The 18,124-nt window shown below is 34.5% G+C and overlaps 1 protein-coding gene across 1 annotated transcript in view; it reads left to right on the top strand.

Annotated features, from left to right (window-relative positions):
• ZFC3H1 (zinc finger C3H1-type containing) overlaps nt 1–18,124 on the top strand; it is a 50,498-nt gene that overhangs the window by 30,229 nt on the left and 2,145 nt on the right. The window contains exons 17-31 of the mRNA XM_008684302.2: nt 20–151; nt 258–379; nt 1,366–1,467; nt 1,775–1,894; nt 2,694–2,877; nt 4,383–4,569; nt 5,973–6,161; nt 6,792–7,029; nt 9,724–9,829; nt 9,915–10,113; nt 10,660–10,754; nt 14,353–14,463; nt 14,738–14,842; nt 14,980–15,145; nt 16,209–16,309. Coding sequence (XP_008682524.2) covers nt 20–151; nt 258–379; nt 1,366–1,467; nt 1,775–1,894; nt 2,694–2,877; nt 4,383–4,569; nt 5,973–6,161; nt 6,792–7,029; nt 9,724–9,829; nt 9,915–10,113; nt 10,660–10,754; nt 14,353–14,463; nt 14,738–14,842; nt 14,980–15,145; nt 16,209–16,309 — 2,157 coding nt within the window. The remainder of the gene's footprint in view (nt 1–19; nt 152–257; nt 380–1,365; nt 1,468–1,774; nt 1,895–2,693; nt 2,878–4,382; nt 4,570–5,972; nt 6,162–6,791; nt 7,030–9,723; nt 9,830–9,914; nt 10,114–10,659; nt 10,755–14,352; nt 14,464–14,737; nt 14,843–14,979; nt 15,146–16,208; nt 16,310–18,124) is intronic.

The raw sequence follows: 18,124 nt of genomic DNA, 5'->3' as shown, positions 1-18,124 counted from the left end.
CCACCTTTCTTCTCCTTAGATTTAGTCCATACTATCGAACCAAGGAAAAACTTCCCTTAAGCTCAGTATCATATAGTAATATGATTGAACCAGATCAGTGTTTCTGCCGTTTTGATTTAACGGGGACGTGTAATGATGATGATTGTCAGTGGTGAGTAGTTTTTATTTGTGAATATTTTATAATCTAAAAGGCAGTTTTGGTTGTTTAGCTTTGATATGTACATGATTATCTTTTCTGTGTTGTCATTTTATTTTAGGCAGCATACACAAGACTATACACTTAGCCGAAAACAGCTATTCCAGGACATTCTGTCGTATAATCTGTCTCTGATTGGTTGTTCAGAGACGAGCACTGATGAAGAAATTGCTGCTGCAGCAGGTATTTAAAGACCTCTTATTGTTCCCCAAGTGAAAATTTGAATGTAGGCAATTAAAAATTATTATGTTCAGTTGTGACATCATTAAGTAGTTGTAATCAGTACATTCACCTATGACATTTTATCCAGATTTGCTCTGATATAGTAGTCACTAGCCATATCTCGCTATTCAAATATAAATTAATTAAAATTTCTTCCTTAGTTGCAGCAGCCACATTTCAGGTGCTTGATAGCTGCTTTTGAGCTCAATAGCTCATTAGTGGTAAGTAATTACCAATAGGATAGTGCAGATATAAGACATTTCATCATTGTGGGTAGTTCTTTGGACAGAGCTCATCTAAATAGTTAAGTTTATTTAGAAGAATGTATTAACATATTTGTATAGCAATTTTATTAATGATTTTTAAACAGATCCCTATTTATTTTACTGTTTTAAAAAATAGAGAAGGATTTGGAAATTAAGATGATTGTGGTTTCAAATTCTATAAAGAAATAAAAAAGGACTTTATACACTTTGATATTATAGAAAGCATAGATTTCTGTGACATTGTGAATAAATACTGTTAAGGTTTTCTCTAGATTTATTGCCAAATATTAAGCCTTGAACTGTAAGTATTTTGGAAGTAAAGAAATTGGTGTTTATTAAAATTGAGTGTTAACCACAACCCAGAGTGATTGTAAAGTCATTGAATCTATGTAATCATTCTCAATTTGGGACTTTAATTTTCACTTGCTTGTTTAGTTTGTTTCAGGAAATACTTTTTTTTTTTGAGCCCAATTTGGGTGCATGATGTGGTAAGATGTGCCATAGTAGTTAAGGTAATGGAGGCCTTGCCTTCTAGGAGGCATATGTGTTTTTGACTAGTAACATATACTTCCTTTTAATTTTTAAATTACTCTTCACTTTATACTCTTTAATTAGCCTTGTCTCTGTAATCCGTGTTTTTCATGCTTTTTATAAATGAAGATAACATTCTTCTAATTTCAGAAAAATATGTTGAGAAACTTTTTGGAGTAAATAAAGATCGAATGTCAATGGACCAGATGGCTGTTCTCCTTGTTAGCAATATCAATGAAAGTAAAGGCCATAGTGAGTATCTCTGTCTCTGTCTCTCTCTCTCTTTCTCACGCGCACACACGCGCGCGCGCACACGGACCTTGTAGTTTCTTTATGATAGCAAATTTTCTGAGGTTATATTCTCCAAAATATATATGTATGTGTATATATGTATGTAACATGCTTACAGGATAAATAAACATCTCTTCCTCTAGGGCAGAAAATATATGTTATTTCTGACTAACAATAATTTTAGCTCTTTTTGAGTATTGTTTGGGTAGCCTTTAAAACTATAAAAAACGAGTTATATCAGGTAATAATCTTCTCCTGTCTACTTTAGCACCTCCATTTACAACCTACAAAGATAAAAGAAAGTGGAAGCCAAAATTTTGGAGGAAACCTGTTTCTGAGAATAGCTTCAGTAGTGATGAAGAACAGTCTACAGGACCAATTAAGTATGGTAAGAAGTAATTTAAGGCCCTGAATCATTAAATTATGGTGTTCTATCTAAGATGTCTGACACTTTATACTAATTTTTTGGTGTATCTGCTAGCTTGGGCTTTTTGGAGTTTTGTTTGTTTTTTGTTTTTCTATTTTTTTTGGAACAGTGATGCCTTTTGGCATTTAGTGCAATTCCTCATTGTGCTGGATTGCCCATTGCCTGGCCTGTGTCCATGAGGGCAGGTGTAGTATTTTATTTTGTTTTTGAGTCTGCTTTCTGACATGCAGTAGGCTTACAGAATGAATAAATAAATGAATAAACAAAGTAAATATGAATGAGTGCTGTATTGTCGAGCACATCTTATATTTTTGTAAGTTTGCATTATTTATTTAAGTTTGCATAATTTGTTTACTATTTGTGGATTAGATATCTAATAGATCCATGTTCCCATGTGCTTATTTAAATTAACGTAGTAGTTTTTCTCTAAATGTGGTAGAATAAATTACAACTTTTTTAATATTTAGTGAATGTGAATTATTAGGTGATCTTACCTTTAAAGTAGGTTGACCATACTTCTGGTTTGCCCAGCAGAATCCTAGTTTATACCTGTTACTTGGTGTACTTTTTAATAACACCCCTTTCACTTTTAGAAGTGTCCTGGTTTGTAAATTATATGACATTCGACCTTAAAGCTGTGAGCTACTGCGTATATTTTGAATCTTTAGATTTTTAGATTATTTTAAAGATGAGGCCAATTGTTTTTTTCTTGGTCAGTGGATAAGAGACAGTATAAAGCTAATGATACTTTGCCTTCCAGCCTTCCAGCCAGAGAACCGAATAAATGTTCCAGCTTTAGATACAGTTGTCACTCCAGATGATGTCAGATACTTCACAAATGAGACTGATGACATTGCTAATTTAGAAGCAAGTGTGCTTGAAAATCCGTCTCATGTACAACTTTGGCTCAAGCTTGCGTACAAGTACTTGAATCAAAATGAGGGGTAAGTCTACTTCTGATCTTTGTGTCATCTGTTACACATTTATATTTTTATGTTTGAAGTTTGTTTCACCTGTGGTAGTCATGTTCCCATCATGGTATCAATGAAGTCTTTGTTTTTAACAAAGCCAAAAGCACTTTATTGTTTAAAAGCTATTAGAAAAAGTTTAAGATTAGATCTTGACTTGTGTGCATGGCTCAGTGGTTTGGGTAATAAATTAGCCCCAGTTTTTAACTCTAGTAGGCTCTTATTTCAAAGTAAGATTAGTTAAAACAGTAAATTCTGAGTGGCATAAAATAAAGATTAATTATTGATTTTTCTTTTTAAAAGGCAGGTAGTGATAGTATCTTTTTTTTTTTTTTTAATATTTATTTATTCTTAGAGGGAGAAAGAGAAAGAGCGCACGCATGTGCGAGCGCACCTGGGAGAGTGGCAGAGGGAGAGGGAGAGAGAGTCCCAGGCAGACTCCGAGCTGAGCACAGAGCCCTGCACAGGCCTTGATCTCACGACCCCAAGATCATGACCTGAACTGAAACCAAGAGTCACCCACTCAACCAACTGTGCCACCCAGGCACCCCCAGTAGTGATAGTCTCTTAAAATTATAAAATCACAATAGAACAACTTAAATATTATGTTAATTGTTATTTAGAGATTTAAAGCTTATATAGGAACATCTAAATTCTGATGAATTGACTTTTTTCTCTGTGGCTGGTGTTATATTATGTGTCTTCAAATAAGGTAAATAGTAATTTTTTCACTAACCTGTTGCATTTTCTAACTCCTACTCTTTGATAGTATTAGCAGGAATAATCTTTTATTACTAGGAATAGCCTTTTATTACTGTAATCTGAATATCTGTCTTAAAACTTGTATAAAAGCTTTAGTAAGGCAGCATTACGGAATGCTATCACACATACCTAAATATGGTGTTTATTTAACTTGCCTTGTGTGTCATTTCCATGTTAATGGGGTAAGTTACAGTGTTTTCTTTTCTGACTCATATACTGAGTGAAGGCCAAAAGAACTGTACATTATTTTATGAATAGGATCATGAGAGACAATTATCTTCTTCAAGATATAGCAAGCTTTTGACCGTTGTAAAGAACTGTTATATTGAAAGCTTTGATATTTTGTGCTGGCACTAGCTGGCCTTGAGGGGGAATTGTTTAACTTTTCCCATTCCCAGACGAGTGTAACTCATAAAGCTATTGCTGAATATGGACATAAAGTACATTTGAAGTTGATAATCTAGGGGTTTTACAACATTGTGTTTTTATCTGGTAAATGCTCACTGAATATCAATTTAAAAAGGAATTGTTAGGTCTGTGGGAAATCAGGACCTTTTTTGGACTGATGTGATTTAAAATCCTAATCTACTTCTCTTCGTCGTAGGCGATTCTGCCTTCTCAGTAGGTTCTAGTAGAAAATGGACTCATTAGATCATCCTGATTTAAGAGTATTTTGAAGCATAAAAAAAAATGTTCTTGTGTTTTCTTTAAACGTGTAGGCTATGTTCAGAGTCCTTGGATTCTGCTTTAAATGTTCTGGCTCGAGCTTTGGAAAACAACAAAGACAATCCAGAAATTTGGTGCCATTACCTCAGATTGTTCTCAAAAAGAGGAACCAAGGAAGAAGTGCAGGAAATGTGTGAAACAGCTGTTGAATATGCTCCCGATTATCAAAGTTTTTGGACTGTGAGTAGAAAAGATAACATAGTTCTGTGTATGTGTATGTTTATAATTCTTTGGATCATCTTAAATATTGATATGTAGCTTAAGTCATATACTCTATCTGCATGTAGATAAAATAACTTTTCATTGTCCCATAACCTCAAAACCACTCCTGGGTCAGGTTAAATTTAGAATAAACAAGAAGAAAATATTTAGTGAAGAAGTAAATTTTCTTGTTGTTAAGTAAGGAAAAAAATATAAACATTTTAAAACTTTTTACACTTACCTACTCATAGGCAGTTTTAGTTTGGACAAAAGTTAAGTGAATTTATTTTTTGCAAAGCCCCTGAAAAAAAAGGTTTTTAAAAAATTTATGTTTATGTAACATTTTCATGAATGTCAAGAAACATTTTATTATTTTTATTATCTGTTCTCGTTACTTATGAAAATAATATTAATCTATAATTCATACTAATAATTGAACTTTGCCAAGATACAAAGATTTGGTGAAAAAATGGTTTCTTCTTTATTTTCTGAGACAATGGGATGTTTCCTACCCATGCTTAAACTTAAAATTACAATTAATCCCCTTGTAAAATAAATATTCATTAATATTTGAATTTTTGCCAGCTTAACAATCATAAGGTTTAGCTAATCTTTTACTGTCAGATCTGTCATTTACTTGTTAACTGAAATTCAGAACAGCTGGATATGGATAACATGGTAACCCTTATTGAATGACCTCGCCGCTCTCTAACTCTCCTAACTCAGATACTGAAGTGAAAGATGCTTGATTTTTGACCTGGAGCCTTATGCCAAAGTTACTGTTACTGATCATTGTAAGATTTTATAGGGTATAATATTTTTCCTTAAAGTTGTTTGGTCTTTAAAGGACCTCTTAATTCCTTAGGCTCTTTTGTTTTGCCACATATATCTAATATGAATGCTATTCTCAAAACTTGTATACGGGCATATGCCTAAGCAGTGCAGATTGTATGTGACCCTAAACCTAAACTTCCGAAAATCTTTCGTGGTCTACTGCCATTTCTTTGTTGATTCAAGAAAAGGAGAGATGAAATTGCTTCAGGGTTATCCTAAGAGTACATCTATATTACATTAGTTTTCATTTGAGTCCACTTTCCAACTTGTAGAAAGGGAAATGTAGGTTATAGTACTGGAAGATGGGGTTTATTGTTGTTTTAAGTGAGCACCCAACTGGGGTTTGAACTCATGACCCCAAGATCAAGAGTTGTATGCTCTACTGACTGAGCCAGACAGTTGCCCCAGGAAAATGGGTTTATACATATTTATAATCATCCTTTTTGTAGGAATTGAAGATTTAATAAAACATTTAATGAAATGTAGAAAATCTGTAGCTTTACAGTTTATTTTTGTGAAATATAATTATATGAAACCTCTTTGGGCAGTTTCTGCACCTAGAAAGCACCTTTGAAGAAAAGGATTATGTATGCGAAAGAATGGTGGAGTTTCTGATGGGAGCAGCCAAGCGGGAAGCATCAGATATTCTGTCCTTTCAGCTCTTAGAGGCTCTCTTGTTTAGAGTTCAGCTCCACATATTTACTGGAAGATGCCAGAGTGCACTTGCAGTTTTACAGGTATACATTTATTATAGCATTTAATTACACTTTATAGAGAATTTTTAAAGGTCTGAAACATTATAGGTTAGCATTGTTTAATAAGAACACAGACTTTACATTTGAATCCTTGTTTTGCCACTTACTAGTAAGTTGGATCAGTTTATGACTGTTTCTTCATTTGCTTAGTGGGAATAATGGGTTTTTAAGAGTGTTTATGAGGTTTAAATGAAAATAATGTGTGTTAAGTACCCACCAGAATAAACTTCAATATTCACACAATAAGGGGAAAAAAAATAGTCCATACTGAAAATCTCCTCTATGGGTATGGTGGGGATTTTTTTGTTTTACTATTTTCTTTTTATCTTACTAGATTTTGAATGTCAAGACACTTAAAATGTACAAATAAGTTGAATCTTTTTTCATAAATTGTATCATAAACCTTAGCATAGTAAAAATTAGTCTGACGCTGACATCTTAAGTTTTTTTCATTTAAAAAATGGTTGATTATCAGTATTTTGACTTCGGTGTTTAAGAACCATTCCAGAGAAGCATGACATTCGTATTCTTCTTTGCCTTTATATTTGAATCTTACGAGAAATAGGAGTCATTATTTTTAAAAACAGAGATTATTTTTTCATTTTTACCTAGAATGCTTTGAAATCAGCTAATAGTGGAATAGTAGCTGAATACCTTAAAACAAGTGATCGATGTTTGGCATGGCTGGCCTACATACATCTTATTGAATTCAACGTTCTCCCTTCAAAATTTTATGATCCATCTAATGCCAATCCTTCAAGAATTGTTAACACAGAACCATTTGTAATGCCATGGCAAGCAGTTCAAGATGTAAAGACTAATCCTGACATGTTGTTAGCAGTTTTTGAAGGTAAGTATAAATGTTTATAAGTTATTTAGAATATCAACTTACGGGGCGCCTTAGGTGGCTCAGTTGTTAAGCATCTGCCTTCGGCTCAGGGCATGATCCCAGAGTCCTGGGATCCAGCCCCACATCGGGCTCCTTCGCTGGGAGCCTGCTTCTTCCTTTCCCACTCCCCCTGCTTGTGTTCCCTCTCTCGCTGACTGTCTCTCTGTCAAATGAATAAATAAAATCTAAGAGAAAAAAAAACATCAACTTACCCTTTATTATGAGTCTTCATAATTAATTGGAACAAATTTGTATGTATATATTGCAAATTGTAGTTTCACACTTTGTTATATAAATGCTTAGAAGATTAGAGATTGAAAAGAAAAGACGATTAGGGATTGAATCACGTAAGATAGACATTTGGCATATATGAAAGCCAGGAACTGTGCTATATTACATAATTTTTCTGTTTATGGCAAAAAATACCAGCTAAATATGTAGATAATAGAGATTATATAGGTTTAATGAGTTGATCGAATTAGAGAACCAGGTAGTTTTTTTAAAGTAGTCCATCAAGGTGGAAGTTAAAAGATTATATCTTATCTTTTCAAGCAACTGGAAAACAGTAAGGTATAAAGCCTATTTCCTTTTAGTAGGAAGCATATAGCCTAGTCAGAAGATAAAATCTATACATTTGATATAATTATTAAATGTATGAGGCCATGTAACTATATTGGTATATAGTCTAAATTCTGTGCTTACAGAAGAGACAAAGATCTGTGATTTATAGAATTATATTGTATAGGTCATAAACCCAAAGGAATGAGATTATTGTAGGTTGACATGATGAAGGAATTCTTCGTAGAAGAATCAGGACTCAGAGCTGGACTTTGAAGCTTGACTGTGATGTGACATAGTTGGCTTGCTCAAAGATGGACACTTGTCTTACTTATCTCTGTATTTGCCAAGGACCTATATTGTCTGGCAGGATACTGAGTGCTTAATAAATATTTATTGAATAAACCAGCGAAGAAAGGAAGGAAAAGAAGGATATTCCCATTAGGGGAGCTAAATAAAAAGCAACATAGAAATTGCTGCAATGGGGGCGCCTGGGTAGCGCAGTCGTTAAAGCGTCTGCCTTCGGCTCAGGGCGTGATCCCGGCGTACCGGGATCGAGTCCCACATCGGGCTCCTCCGCTATGAGCCTGCTTCTTCCTCTCCCACTCCCCCTGCTGTGTTCCCTCTCTCGCTGGCTGTCTCTCTGTTAAATAAATAAATAAAATCTTTAAAAAAAAAAAAAAAGAAATTGGTGCAATGGATTTGAAGGGAGATTAGGAGAAGGGAGAGTCCTTATCAAAGCGAGAGTTTATGCTGTAGAATAGTAAAAATTAAGCTTGGTAAGTAGAATAATACCAGATTTTCAAGAATTTTGTGAGTGTGGTAGACTTGATGACAGTGATTCTTGAAGAAAGGAAGAGTGTGCTGAAGAGGAATGATCCCAGAGGTATGAAAACAACCAGAAACTGATGGCCAGAAGTGAAGCACAAAAAAAGTAACCTGGGAAAGAGGGACTATTTATTGGAGACATTTGAAGTTATCACATAGAGATGTGGGGGACTGATTAAATATCAGGGAGGAAGAGAAGAAATAGTCAAAGATGATTTCGGGGTTTTGAGACTGGGGAAAAGAAAGTGTATGGATAGGAAACAGGTAAATTTGAGAGGACTGATTTTGGTAGTAGGAGTAGTATTTGTGAATGGTAGGTAATTGGTCATTCAAGTGAAAATGCTTGTTGGCAGAAGGAAATAAGGCATTGGTCCTAAAGTGGATGATTATGGATAGAGAAATGCTTTGAAAGTTATTAACATAGGAGTTATTGTATTATAAAGTGCTTTACAGTTTTTAGTGTGTTTTTGCAATAAATTATTCCATAGTTGAAGCAGTGAGATATTTTCTCTGAGGAAGTGGATATTTAAGAGTATAGCAGTAAGGAGTTAAAGAGAAGAGAGTCAATGAATGAGACCAAGAGGACACATAAATGAAGAAGAAGAACATTATCAAATGCTAATCAAATAAAACAAATGGAGAGATCGGCTTTTAGGTTTATTTAGATGATTTTTATAAGTGAACTTCAGAAGTGCAGTTTCAGAATGACATTCACTTTTAAACTCTAAGTCTGGGAAATCTTGCTACCACTGAGCAAGGAGGAAATGGTGACAGCTGTGCAAAGTGAAGCAGTGACCCACTCTCTGAGATGTAGAGTGGGGGCTCTGCAAGGGGGAAAGGGTGTTTAGAAGGAGTAAAGATCTAGTTTAGAGGGAGACATTTAAGTGGCTATAGAACAGAGAGCAGGGCCTCTTGAGTTGGGTCAAAGGAAAATGAAAAGAGAATTCATTATTTTTTTTTTTCGAGATCAGTTTTAAGGTACTTAGGTAAATGCAGAGACGCTTTTTAAGTGAAAGTGTTGATATATGTGAGAGCTCATATTGAATGGTTTTATTACCAGGAATGTGAAGGTAAGAAATTGAGTTTTAGGGAGTTTGGAGATACCTGAAAATACCTCCTTTGGGTAATAAGCCAGGAGTTCAGTAAAGACAGTAAGATGATGGTCAAGCAAAAGGGTAGGCCACCATGTTTCATTGGTCTCTCAGAGTTTAAAAAACATAGTCAAATCATTTTATGTTTGCTTTCTGTTGCTGTGATGTTTTTGGATAGATGCGGTGAAAGCTTGCACAGATGAGAGCCTTGCTGTTGAGGAAAGAGTAGAGGTCTGTGTTCCACTTTACGCAAACATGATTGCTCTGCACCAGCTTCTAGAGAGGTAAAATGTAATTGACAAGCAGTTAACCTTGCATTAAACATTGATTTTTTTTCCATGTGTTTAGACATGTTTTTTTCATATTAAGGTATGAGGCTGCAGTGGAGCTTTGTAAATGTTTATTGGAAACATGTCCCATGAACTGCCAGTTGTTGGAAGCCCTTGTTGCTTTATATTTGCAAACAAATCAGCACGACAAAGCCGGGGCAGTGTGGCTCAGCGCATTTGAAAAAAATCCTCAGAATGCAGAGGTTTTCTATCATACGTGCAAATTCTTCATCTTGCAGGTAAAAAAAAAAAAAAAAACCTCATAATTCTTAAATATTTTTTTGTGTTTAACAGTTTCTTATTTATTCTTTACGATGTCTCAGGCATCAGCCTCTCCAGGAAGCTTTTCCTAGTCTTTTTCCCTTTGGAGAATGTGTTAGGTATTCCTTCTCTCTTTGCTAGAAATACTCTGCATAGTTCTAGCGTTGCACTTATTATATTGCTTCGTAGTTTTGTTTCTAGCTGCTTTATATACTATAAGAACTTTGTGAGGGCCAGGACCATGTCTTAATCAGATTTAGAGCCCCCCCACACACTTAGCACCAGGGCTAAACATGTAATAGAAGCTTATTAGACATTTAATGGATGTTGTATATTGGGTGTTAAGCTATTTAATGGTTGGTTGGATTTAATTGGAGATCAGAATGTAGAAGTTATCTCTACCCCCATCTATTCAAGAAACTTAATCTAATCGGGGGGGTGGTTAAGGGCTTTTTCCTCCCTTGAAAGATTTAATTAAACATTGTAAGTCTAATATGTATCCTTCCTCTCTTTTTTTGAAATAGAATCAAGGAGATAATCTTCTTCCATTTTTGCGGAAGTTTATTGCATCCTTCTTTAAACCTGGGTTTGAGAAGTTCAGTAACTTGGATCTGTTTCGGTAAGTTTTGAACTCCTGATTTTATAGAAGAAAGGGACAGTATAGTTTATTGGAAAGATTACAGATTTTTTGTGGGTTGATTACATTTTAGACTGATGTAAAAAAAAATACTGGAACACTGTTCAGAACTGTTAAGAGGGCAATAGAACTGAATAAAAACAGAGAAAAGATGTAATATGCTTTGCATTCTTTGGGTTAAAGACACTAACAAAGGCAGGCTTATATTAACATCATGGTGACTCATTCTGCTTTAATTCATTGTTATTAATTTTAGCACTTAATACTATAGCAGTGAGTTATCTGAGACAATCTTAAGTGAGTTTTGAAAAAAGGAATTTTAATTTATTTGATTGGTGATCTCAAATGGATGTACATAATATACCTTTTACTTTTTTTTAAGTCTAAAGAGAACCGCTCTAGCCTCTGAAATACAGAGTGAGAAGTTTTCAAGCAGACTTTTCTCAGGCATCTTCTCAGTAACTTATGTAAAGCTCTGTATTTACTGCCTTTGCTTGCTTGGTTGTGAGTTCTTACTCTAACAAGAGAACAACAATAAAAGGCCACAGGAAATCGTAAAGAATTATTTGGGGGGGAGGCTTCTTTTCCCTTCTTTCTCCCCATCTCTCTGTAGGCATCAGCAAACTTTTTCACTTAAGGACCGGATAGCAAATCTTTCAGGCTTGCAAACCATATGGTCTATCACTGCGTGTCACCTATGCTGTTTCAGGAAGAAAAGTAGCCAGAGACAACATATAAATGAATGAGCATGGCTGTATTCTAATAAAACCTTATTTACAAAAATAGGTGTAGTCTGCTGTTTCCAAGTAAAACTGCATCAAAAGGAAAATACTTTATCATCACATACTCTATGTTCGGAAGAACTGAGAGAAGGAAGGCCCTGGGGCAGCTGGGTGGCTCAGTCAGTTAAGCGTCTGCCTTTGGCTCAGGTCATGATCTGGAGTCTCAGGATTGAGCCCACATCGCATGGGGTTTCCTGCTCAGTGGGGAGTCTGCCTCTCACTCTGTCTGCTCCTCCCCCGACTTGTGCTTGCTCTCTTGCTCATTCTCTCCCTCAAATAAATAAGTAAATAAAATCTTAAAAAAAAAAAAAATGAAGGCCTAAGCTGAATATCTCCTAAAAATTTTTATTGTAGAAAACAGTACAGATAACATTTTGGTTTTATACATGCAAGTCTAATGCTTAGAAATATTTTTCTTTATTTAGGTGCTCCCTATGCCGACCGCACAGTGTAGCAGTGTTACATAAAAACACATTTTTAAAAAGTAACTCACATTTTGTTAATTTGGTGCTTCATCTACCCTAGAATTTTTGTGAACATTCCAGTTTTAGTTGAGATTTGACAAAAGTGGGGGTCCCTATTCTTTCCTAGACTTGAGTCTTTATGTCTGTCCTTTACGATAACCAGTTTATTGACATAGTGATTTTAGTACTGTTTCTGAAATTCTTTCTGCTCTGTTACAACTAGATTAATACCTTATAGTTAATTACAAAAGAATAATTTAAAATACAAATTAATGGAGAAGAATTAAACCATTCTCTAAGGAACTTAGAGATTATTCAGCTTCCTCATGCTGACTTTGTCCCTGTTTAAATTAGAGTGCTTTAATGTCTCAAACTTGGGCACAGGACAGATCCAAAGCTGACCTTTTTACAGACTTGCTGGGTCTGATCTTCCCTTGGGCATGGAGGTAATTGGTTTAGCTTGAAAGAAGATGCTGCCAGTTTCTACTGTGGTAACTAATCAAAGATCTTCAGATCTTCTTGATGTCAGCTTAATGAAGCAGACTAAATAACTGTCAATAAAAATTTGGAAATGGGCTGCCTCCAGATAATTTTCTCATTGTTTACTAAGTCACCTTGCTTTATTAAATTTTTCATGGGAATAGCCATAATTCACAGTACACTAAGAGTTAAAAGAAAAGAGTACCTTGTGCTTAGTTTATTTAAGTAACACTGAAGACCTTATTTCCACAGAGTGTGCATTTTCAGTTAATTTAGGAAATACATTTTGAGTCAGTTATTAGAAGAATGGCAGTAGGTGGGAGAGTTTTTAACATTTTCATACTTATTGATATTGATATAAATTTTTTAAATTTATAAATATAGCCAAAGTTTATTAATAGGGTAAGTCAGTGCTCTTACTAGGTTCAAAAAAAAATTTTTTTTTACTTCATGAGTAGAAACTGTAAAGCAAAATGCTTAGAATATTGTATGTATTGTAATATTTACCTAGAGTTGGATTCTATCTTTTCCCTTTTTATGTAACATTTATTATAAAGACAGGGGGGCATGTGGGTGGCTCAGTCGGTAGAGCGTCCAGCTCTTGATTTTGGCTTAGGTCAAAATCTCAGGGTCGTGAGATCAAGTCCTGCATCAGGCTCCGTGCCCAGCGTAGAGTCTGCTTCTCTCCCTCTTCCTCTGTTGCTCTTCCTTCCCCCCCCCTTGCATTCTCTCTCTCTCTCAAATAAATAAATCTTAAAAAAAAAAACTAGATAAGGTAATTTTCATGCATTTTAAGTCCATTTGAAGATTTGTAGGTAGCCACAAAAATTAACTTGGGAATTTTATTCATTTTACCGAAGTTAGCCTAGGAATGGAGTCTTACATAGATTAGATTTGAAGTCATCTCTTAAGTCAGTTTTCAGTTGACAAATCTAGTATCTTTAGAAGTTAAGTGATTAACTAAGGGTAATATAGTTAGTTATGGCCAAGTTCGCAGGATGGTAATAACCTGACTTCTAGATGTCTCGCTTCTTCCTTTGCTTATGGTTCGTCCTGCCCTCTGCCACCATACAACTTCTCTAATCCATTAAAACCTAGTTCCTTGAAATAATTTTTAAATCCAAGAGATCAGTGAATTTCCTTTAAAAACATTGTTCTTGCGGATATTGGTAAACGTACACACAAATTCAGATATATTGGGGAGAAACCTAAATTAGTGAGAGTCAAATAGATTTCTTTACTGATTGACTTCATACAGCCGTTTAATATCCTATTAAATATCCTACTGTGGCTTTTTAAGAGGGCTGTAATTTTCAGTATTTCCCAGTCTTATTTGATCATGGACCTCTTTTGACAAGTGCCTTATGGACCAGTATGTTGTAGAATATGCTTTGATATCATTAATAAAATGAAACCTATAATGGTATATATGTGTATGTGTGTATATGAGAAAGATTGTTTTCAGAAGTCTAGTTTTGTAACTTTTAAAGAACTTTTTTTTTTTTACAAGAAAGTATAGATTTTGTGGGTAAATTTTAGAGACATGATAATCCCATTTGTTCTCTGTTTTTAATTAGATTTAATTAGATGATTATGGGTTTTGTTTAATTTGGAGGGTAAAATAAATTCATTTTTGAAGAGGGGTTACTCATGTAGGGTATAAAAGAGTAAATTGTGTGATGCAAGGATGAGACCAAAGTCTCAAGACTTAAAATATTTCAAAGACATTTAAGTTGAAGCAGAGTGTTTTTGTTTTGTTCTGGTTTGTTTTTGTTTTTCTTAAGTATTAGTAATCCATGTGTGCATAGGCGTAATTTCAAACAGAGGTTTTGTATTTTTGTGGTTTTTTTTCAGGTATCTTTTAAATATACCAGGACCACTTGACATTCCAGCCCGTTTATGTAAAGGGAATTTTGATGATGAGATGTTTAACTACCAAGTTCCTTATTTGTGGCTGATATACTGGTGAGACATTATCTACTGTGGAGAGATATACTGCATATTAGACTTGCATTTGTTACTTACTACTGAATTACACTGTATTAAAACGAATTTGATGTTCTAATCATTGAAGCAAAATTAAAGGGATGCTAAGCTTTATACATTATTAAAGAAGAAACCTCAAAAGAAGGATTCCATTGTAATAATATCTGTAATGTTTAAAATAATACTTTGTCATTCCTTTACCTAATTGAATTGAGCTGTAGACATACAATGTTTTCCTTCATTTTTTAAACAGCCTTTGTCATCCTCTTCAATCAAGTATTAAAGAGACAGTGGAGGCATATGAGGCAGCATTAGGGGTGGCCATGAGATCTGATATAGTGCAGAAGATTTGGATGGAGTAAGTTTAGTTCCCGTTAATAAGAATGGGATTTGGAATAAAAGGATATGGTGGGGAAAGGGGTGATCATCTTTCTGAGTGAGAGAAACACTGTCTTACCTTAATTATTCTAAATTACAATATTTTTCTTTTGGCAGTTATCTTGTCTTTGCCAATAATAGAGCTGCTGGATCCAGAAACAAAGTCCAAGAATTCAAATTTTTTACTGATTTAGTGAATAGATGTTTGGTTACAGTCCCTGCCCGATACCCCATTCCTTTTAGCAGTGCTGATTACTGGTCCAACTATGAATTTCATAATAGGGTAAGAACTTAAAACTTTTTTTTCTTTAGGTAGTTATACAAAAGAAGGGGACTTAAAAAATGACAGCAAAACTCTTGTTTTATATCAAGAGAGCTTTTTCTTAGGACCACTTTTGTAGCATTTACTGTTATTCTTGACTATGTTTCCTACTTATGACTTAAATCTAGGAACAGAGCCCTTTAAGTTAAAAGTGCATATTGATTGTTATATTTAAGAAAATTTAACATTGAAGTAAAATTGAAGAAATGTTAAGATATATTAAAGACATATTAAAGATGAAAGACCAAAAGAAGTAATTATAATAATATCTGTAATGTTTTGCTTATTTGGAAATTTTACTCAATGAAAATTCCATAATATACAGTGTAGCTACTTTTTTTGGTTAATATTTTGTCAAGTGAATATTAGCTATACATAGGGCATAAGAAAGCTGAAATTGCATGCTGTTTAAAATTTTAATAGTAGAATATGACTAGTGGTATATTTATAAGGTTATTTTCTCATAGGAAAGGAAGCACGGGTCTGGTTTAGTTTATTTTCAGAGTCCCCTTTCATTCAGTGCAATGTAGGCTTAAAGCTCCATGTAGAAATATATGTATTTTATTTTATTTTTTGGTGGGATGGTTTTGTTGCTAATCGGGATAACCAATTATTATGCTTTGTACTTCTATGCCATTCTTTATCCCAGGATCTCAAACCACTTTATGGACATTAAGTCATTTACACACGGGCATTCCATGAGCAAGATGTGGCAGGTATTATTAGTCCTATGACTTGCCCAGCTATACAGCAAGTAAAGGTAGACTCAGGAATGTAAACCCGGACTCCTGGCTTCTTGTCAGTTTTCTCAGTCCATGGCTGTCATCACTAGATCATATTTCCTAATTCATATTTGGAAAGTCACTAATATAATTAATGGTAGGAACTGTAACTCACAGCATCATATGTTGTTATAATTTATACATTCATGTCTTAAAGACCATTTTGGTTTTCTCATTAAAATACATAGGTAATTGGATTTCACATTTTGTTGCATTCATTTTCCCCCCCTCAACCTTTACAGGTTATTTTCTTTTATTTGAGCTGTGTTCCAAAGACTCAGCATTCCAAAACCTTGGAACGGTTTTGCTCAATTATGCCAACTAATTCTGGACTTGCACTGAGGTAAGAAAAAAAAATATTTTTGGTCTCAGCCTAATAGTATATAGCTCTTCATATAAAATTATTCTAAAAAAATTTGATAAGAGTTGTCTGTTCTTTTGCATTTTCTCATTGATATATACTACTTTAATTTCAGAGTTGTTAAACAATACACAGCTATTCATGTAAAAGTCAGTATAAAAATCTGGTTACTTCAGAAAACTACAGATTATAAATAAGGGGCATATAATTCAATTAAAGTTCATCTGCCTTCCCTAAGCACACACCATCTCTCCTTAGCACATACATTATAAGCAGTAAGTATGTTTTACATGCTTTTTACATTCCAATAAAAAGGAATATTGCTTAAAAAGGTTTATAAAGTGTTAATGGAGATAGCAGTCAACTATACATAGTTTGGTTACTATGACTTGTTTTCATGTAGGTCAGTCGCTGTCAAGTATTATGCATCAGAGTCTCCTGGGATGCTCATTTAAAATACAGATTCCTGGGCGCACCTGGCTGGCTCAGTTGGTAGAGCATGTGACTCTAGATCCTCACAGGTTAAGAGTTCAAGCCCTACATTGGGCTTGGAGCCTGCTTTAAAAATCAATTAATTAATTAAATAAAATACAGATTCATGAGCTTGAGTCTTCCAATACATTTGAAAAACACTTATCTAGGAATTTCATACCTTGAATTAGAGGGAGATTTCTGAGCATTTCTTTGTAGTTTCTCTGCTCTGACAGAGTAAACTTATTCTCACCCTCAAGAATTGTGCTTAATTCAAAATGGTACCCTCCGTGGTAATGCTTTGGCTTCTACTTGTGCAGTCACTCCCACTGCATCAGTTGTGTATGTTTCTAAGTTTGTTTTGTGGATCATAAGGTACCTAAAATATTTATCAAATATTTCCTTGTGTTTTAAAGTATTTACAGTCCACTTAGCATGTATGTGAGAAAATGGTAAGAGATTGAAAAAAATTTAAAGGCTTAAGGCTATGACAAAAATAGTGCTTCATAATAAAAATTCTTAGTAAGCATTCCAGTCTGGAGACGGTAATGCTGAAATTTCTATTATAAAGCATCACCTTTGAGGTGCTTGGGTGCCTCAGTCAGTTAAGCTTCTACCTTCGGCTCAGGTCATGATCCCAGGGTCCTGGGATCAAGCCCTGTGTTGGGCTCCCTGCTCAGTGGGGAGTCTGCTTCTCCTTCTCCCTCTGCCCCTCCCCCGGGTTGTGCTCACTCACTCGCTCTGAAATAATAAATAAAATCTTTATTAAAAAAAAAAGTATTACCTTTGGTAAAACGTGAAAAACAGAAAATGTCATATTTTGACTAGTTTCTATTAGGGTAGGCATTTAGGAATACAGGTAGTTTAATTGTTGATTTTGATGATAGACCTCCACTTCTGTGTTTTGATAGTTATTTCCTTGTGGTCATTCTTGTCTTTTTTTTTTTTTTTCTTCCAGAATAGAGAACTATTATAATAGTCACTGTACTTACATTTTAACCCAAGAAGCATTCATATTTACATCTACTCCACTTAATAAAGAAAAATACAAGGAAATTGTATTAATATATCAAGTCATTATTTTCAAAAATTTGGGGGAGGGAGCACATGGAGTGAGTGCTTTAATAGGAATACGTGGACAAATTTTAGTTTGTTGAATGTGGCATGGGCCTTGACTGGGCATCTTGCTAGTTTGCCTATTCCTGTCCCAGGGCAGTTTTTGTAAGAGGCATTCTACAATCACTTGCTGAGTAGCCTTGAGGGAATTTAACTGATCAGAAATTATACCTCATCAAACATTCTGCTCATAGAGCACGTTTGGGGTTC

Source organism: Ursus maritimus, unplaced genomic scaffold (genome assembly GCF_017311325.1).
Source record: "Ursus maritimus isolate PB19 unplaced genomic scaffold, ASM1731132v1 scaffold_21, whole genome shotgun sequence".
Lineage (NCBI taxonomy): Eukaryota > Metazoa > Chordata > Mammalia > Carnivora > Ursidae > Ursus > Ursus maritimus.
This window is presented reverse-complemented; position numbering and strand designations above follow the sequence as displayed.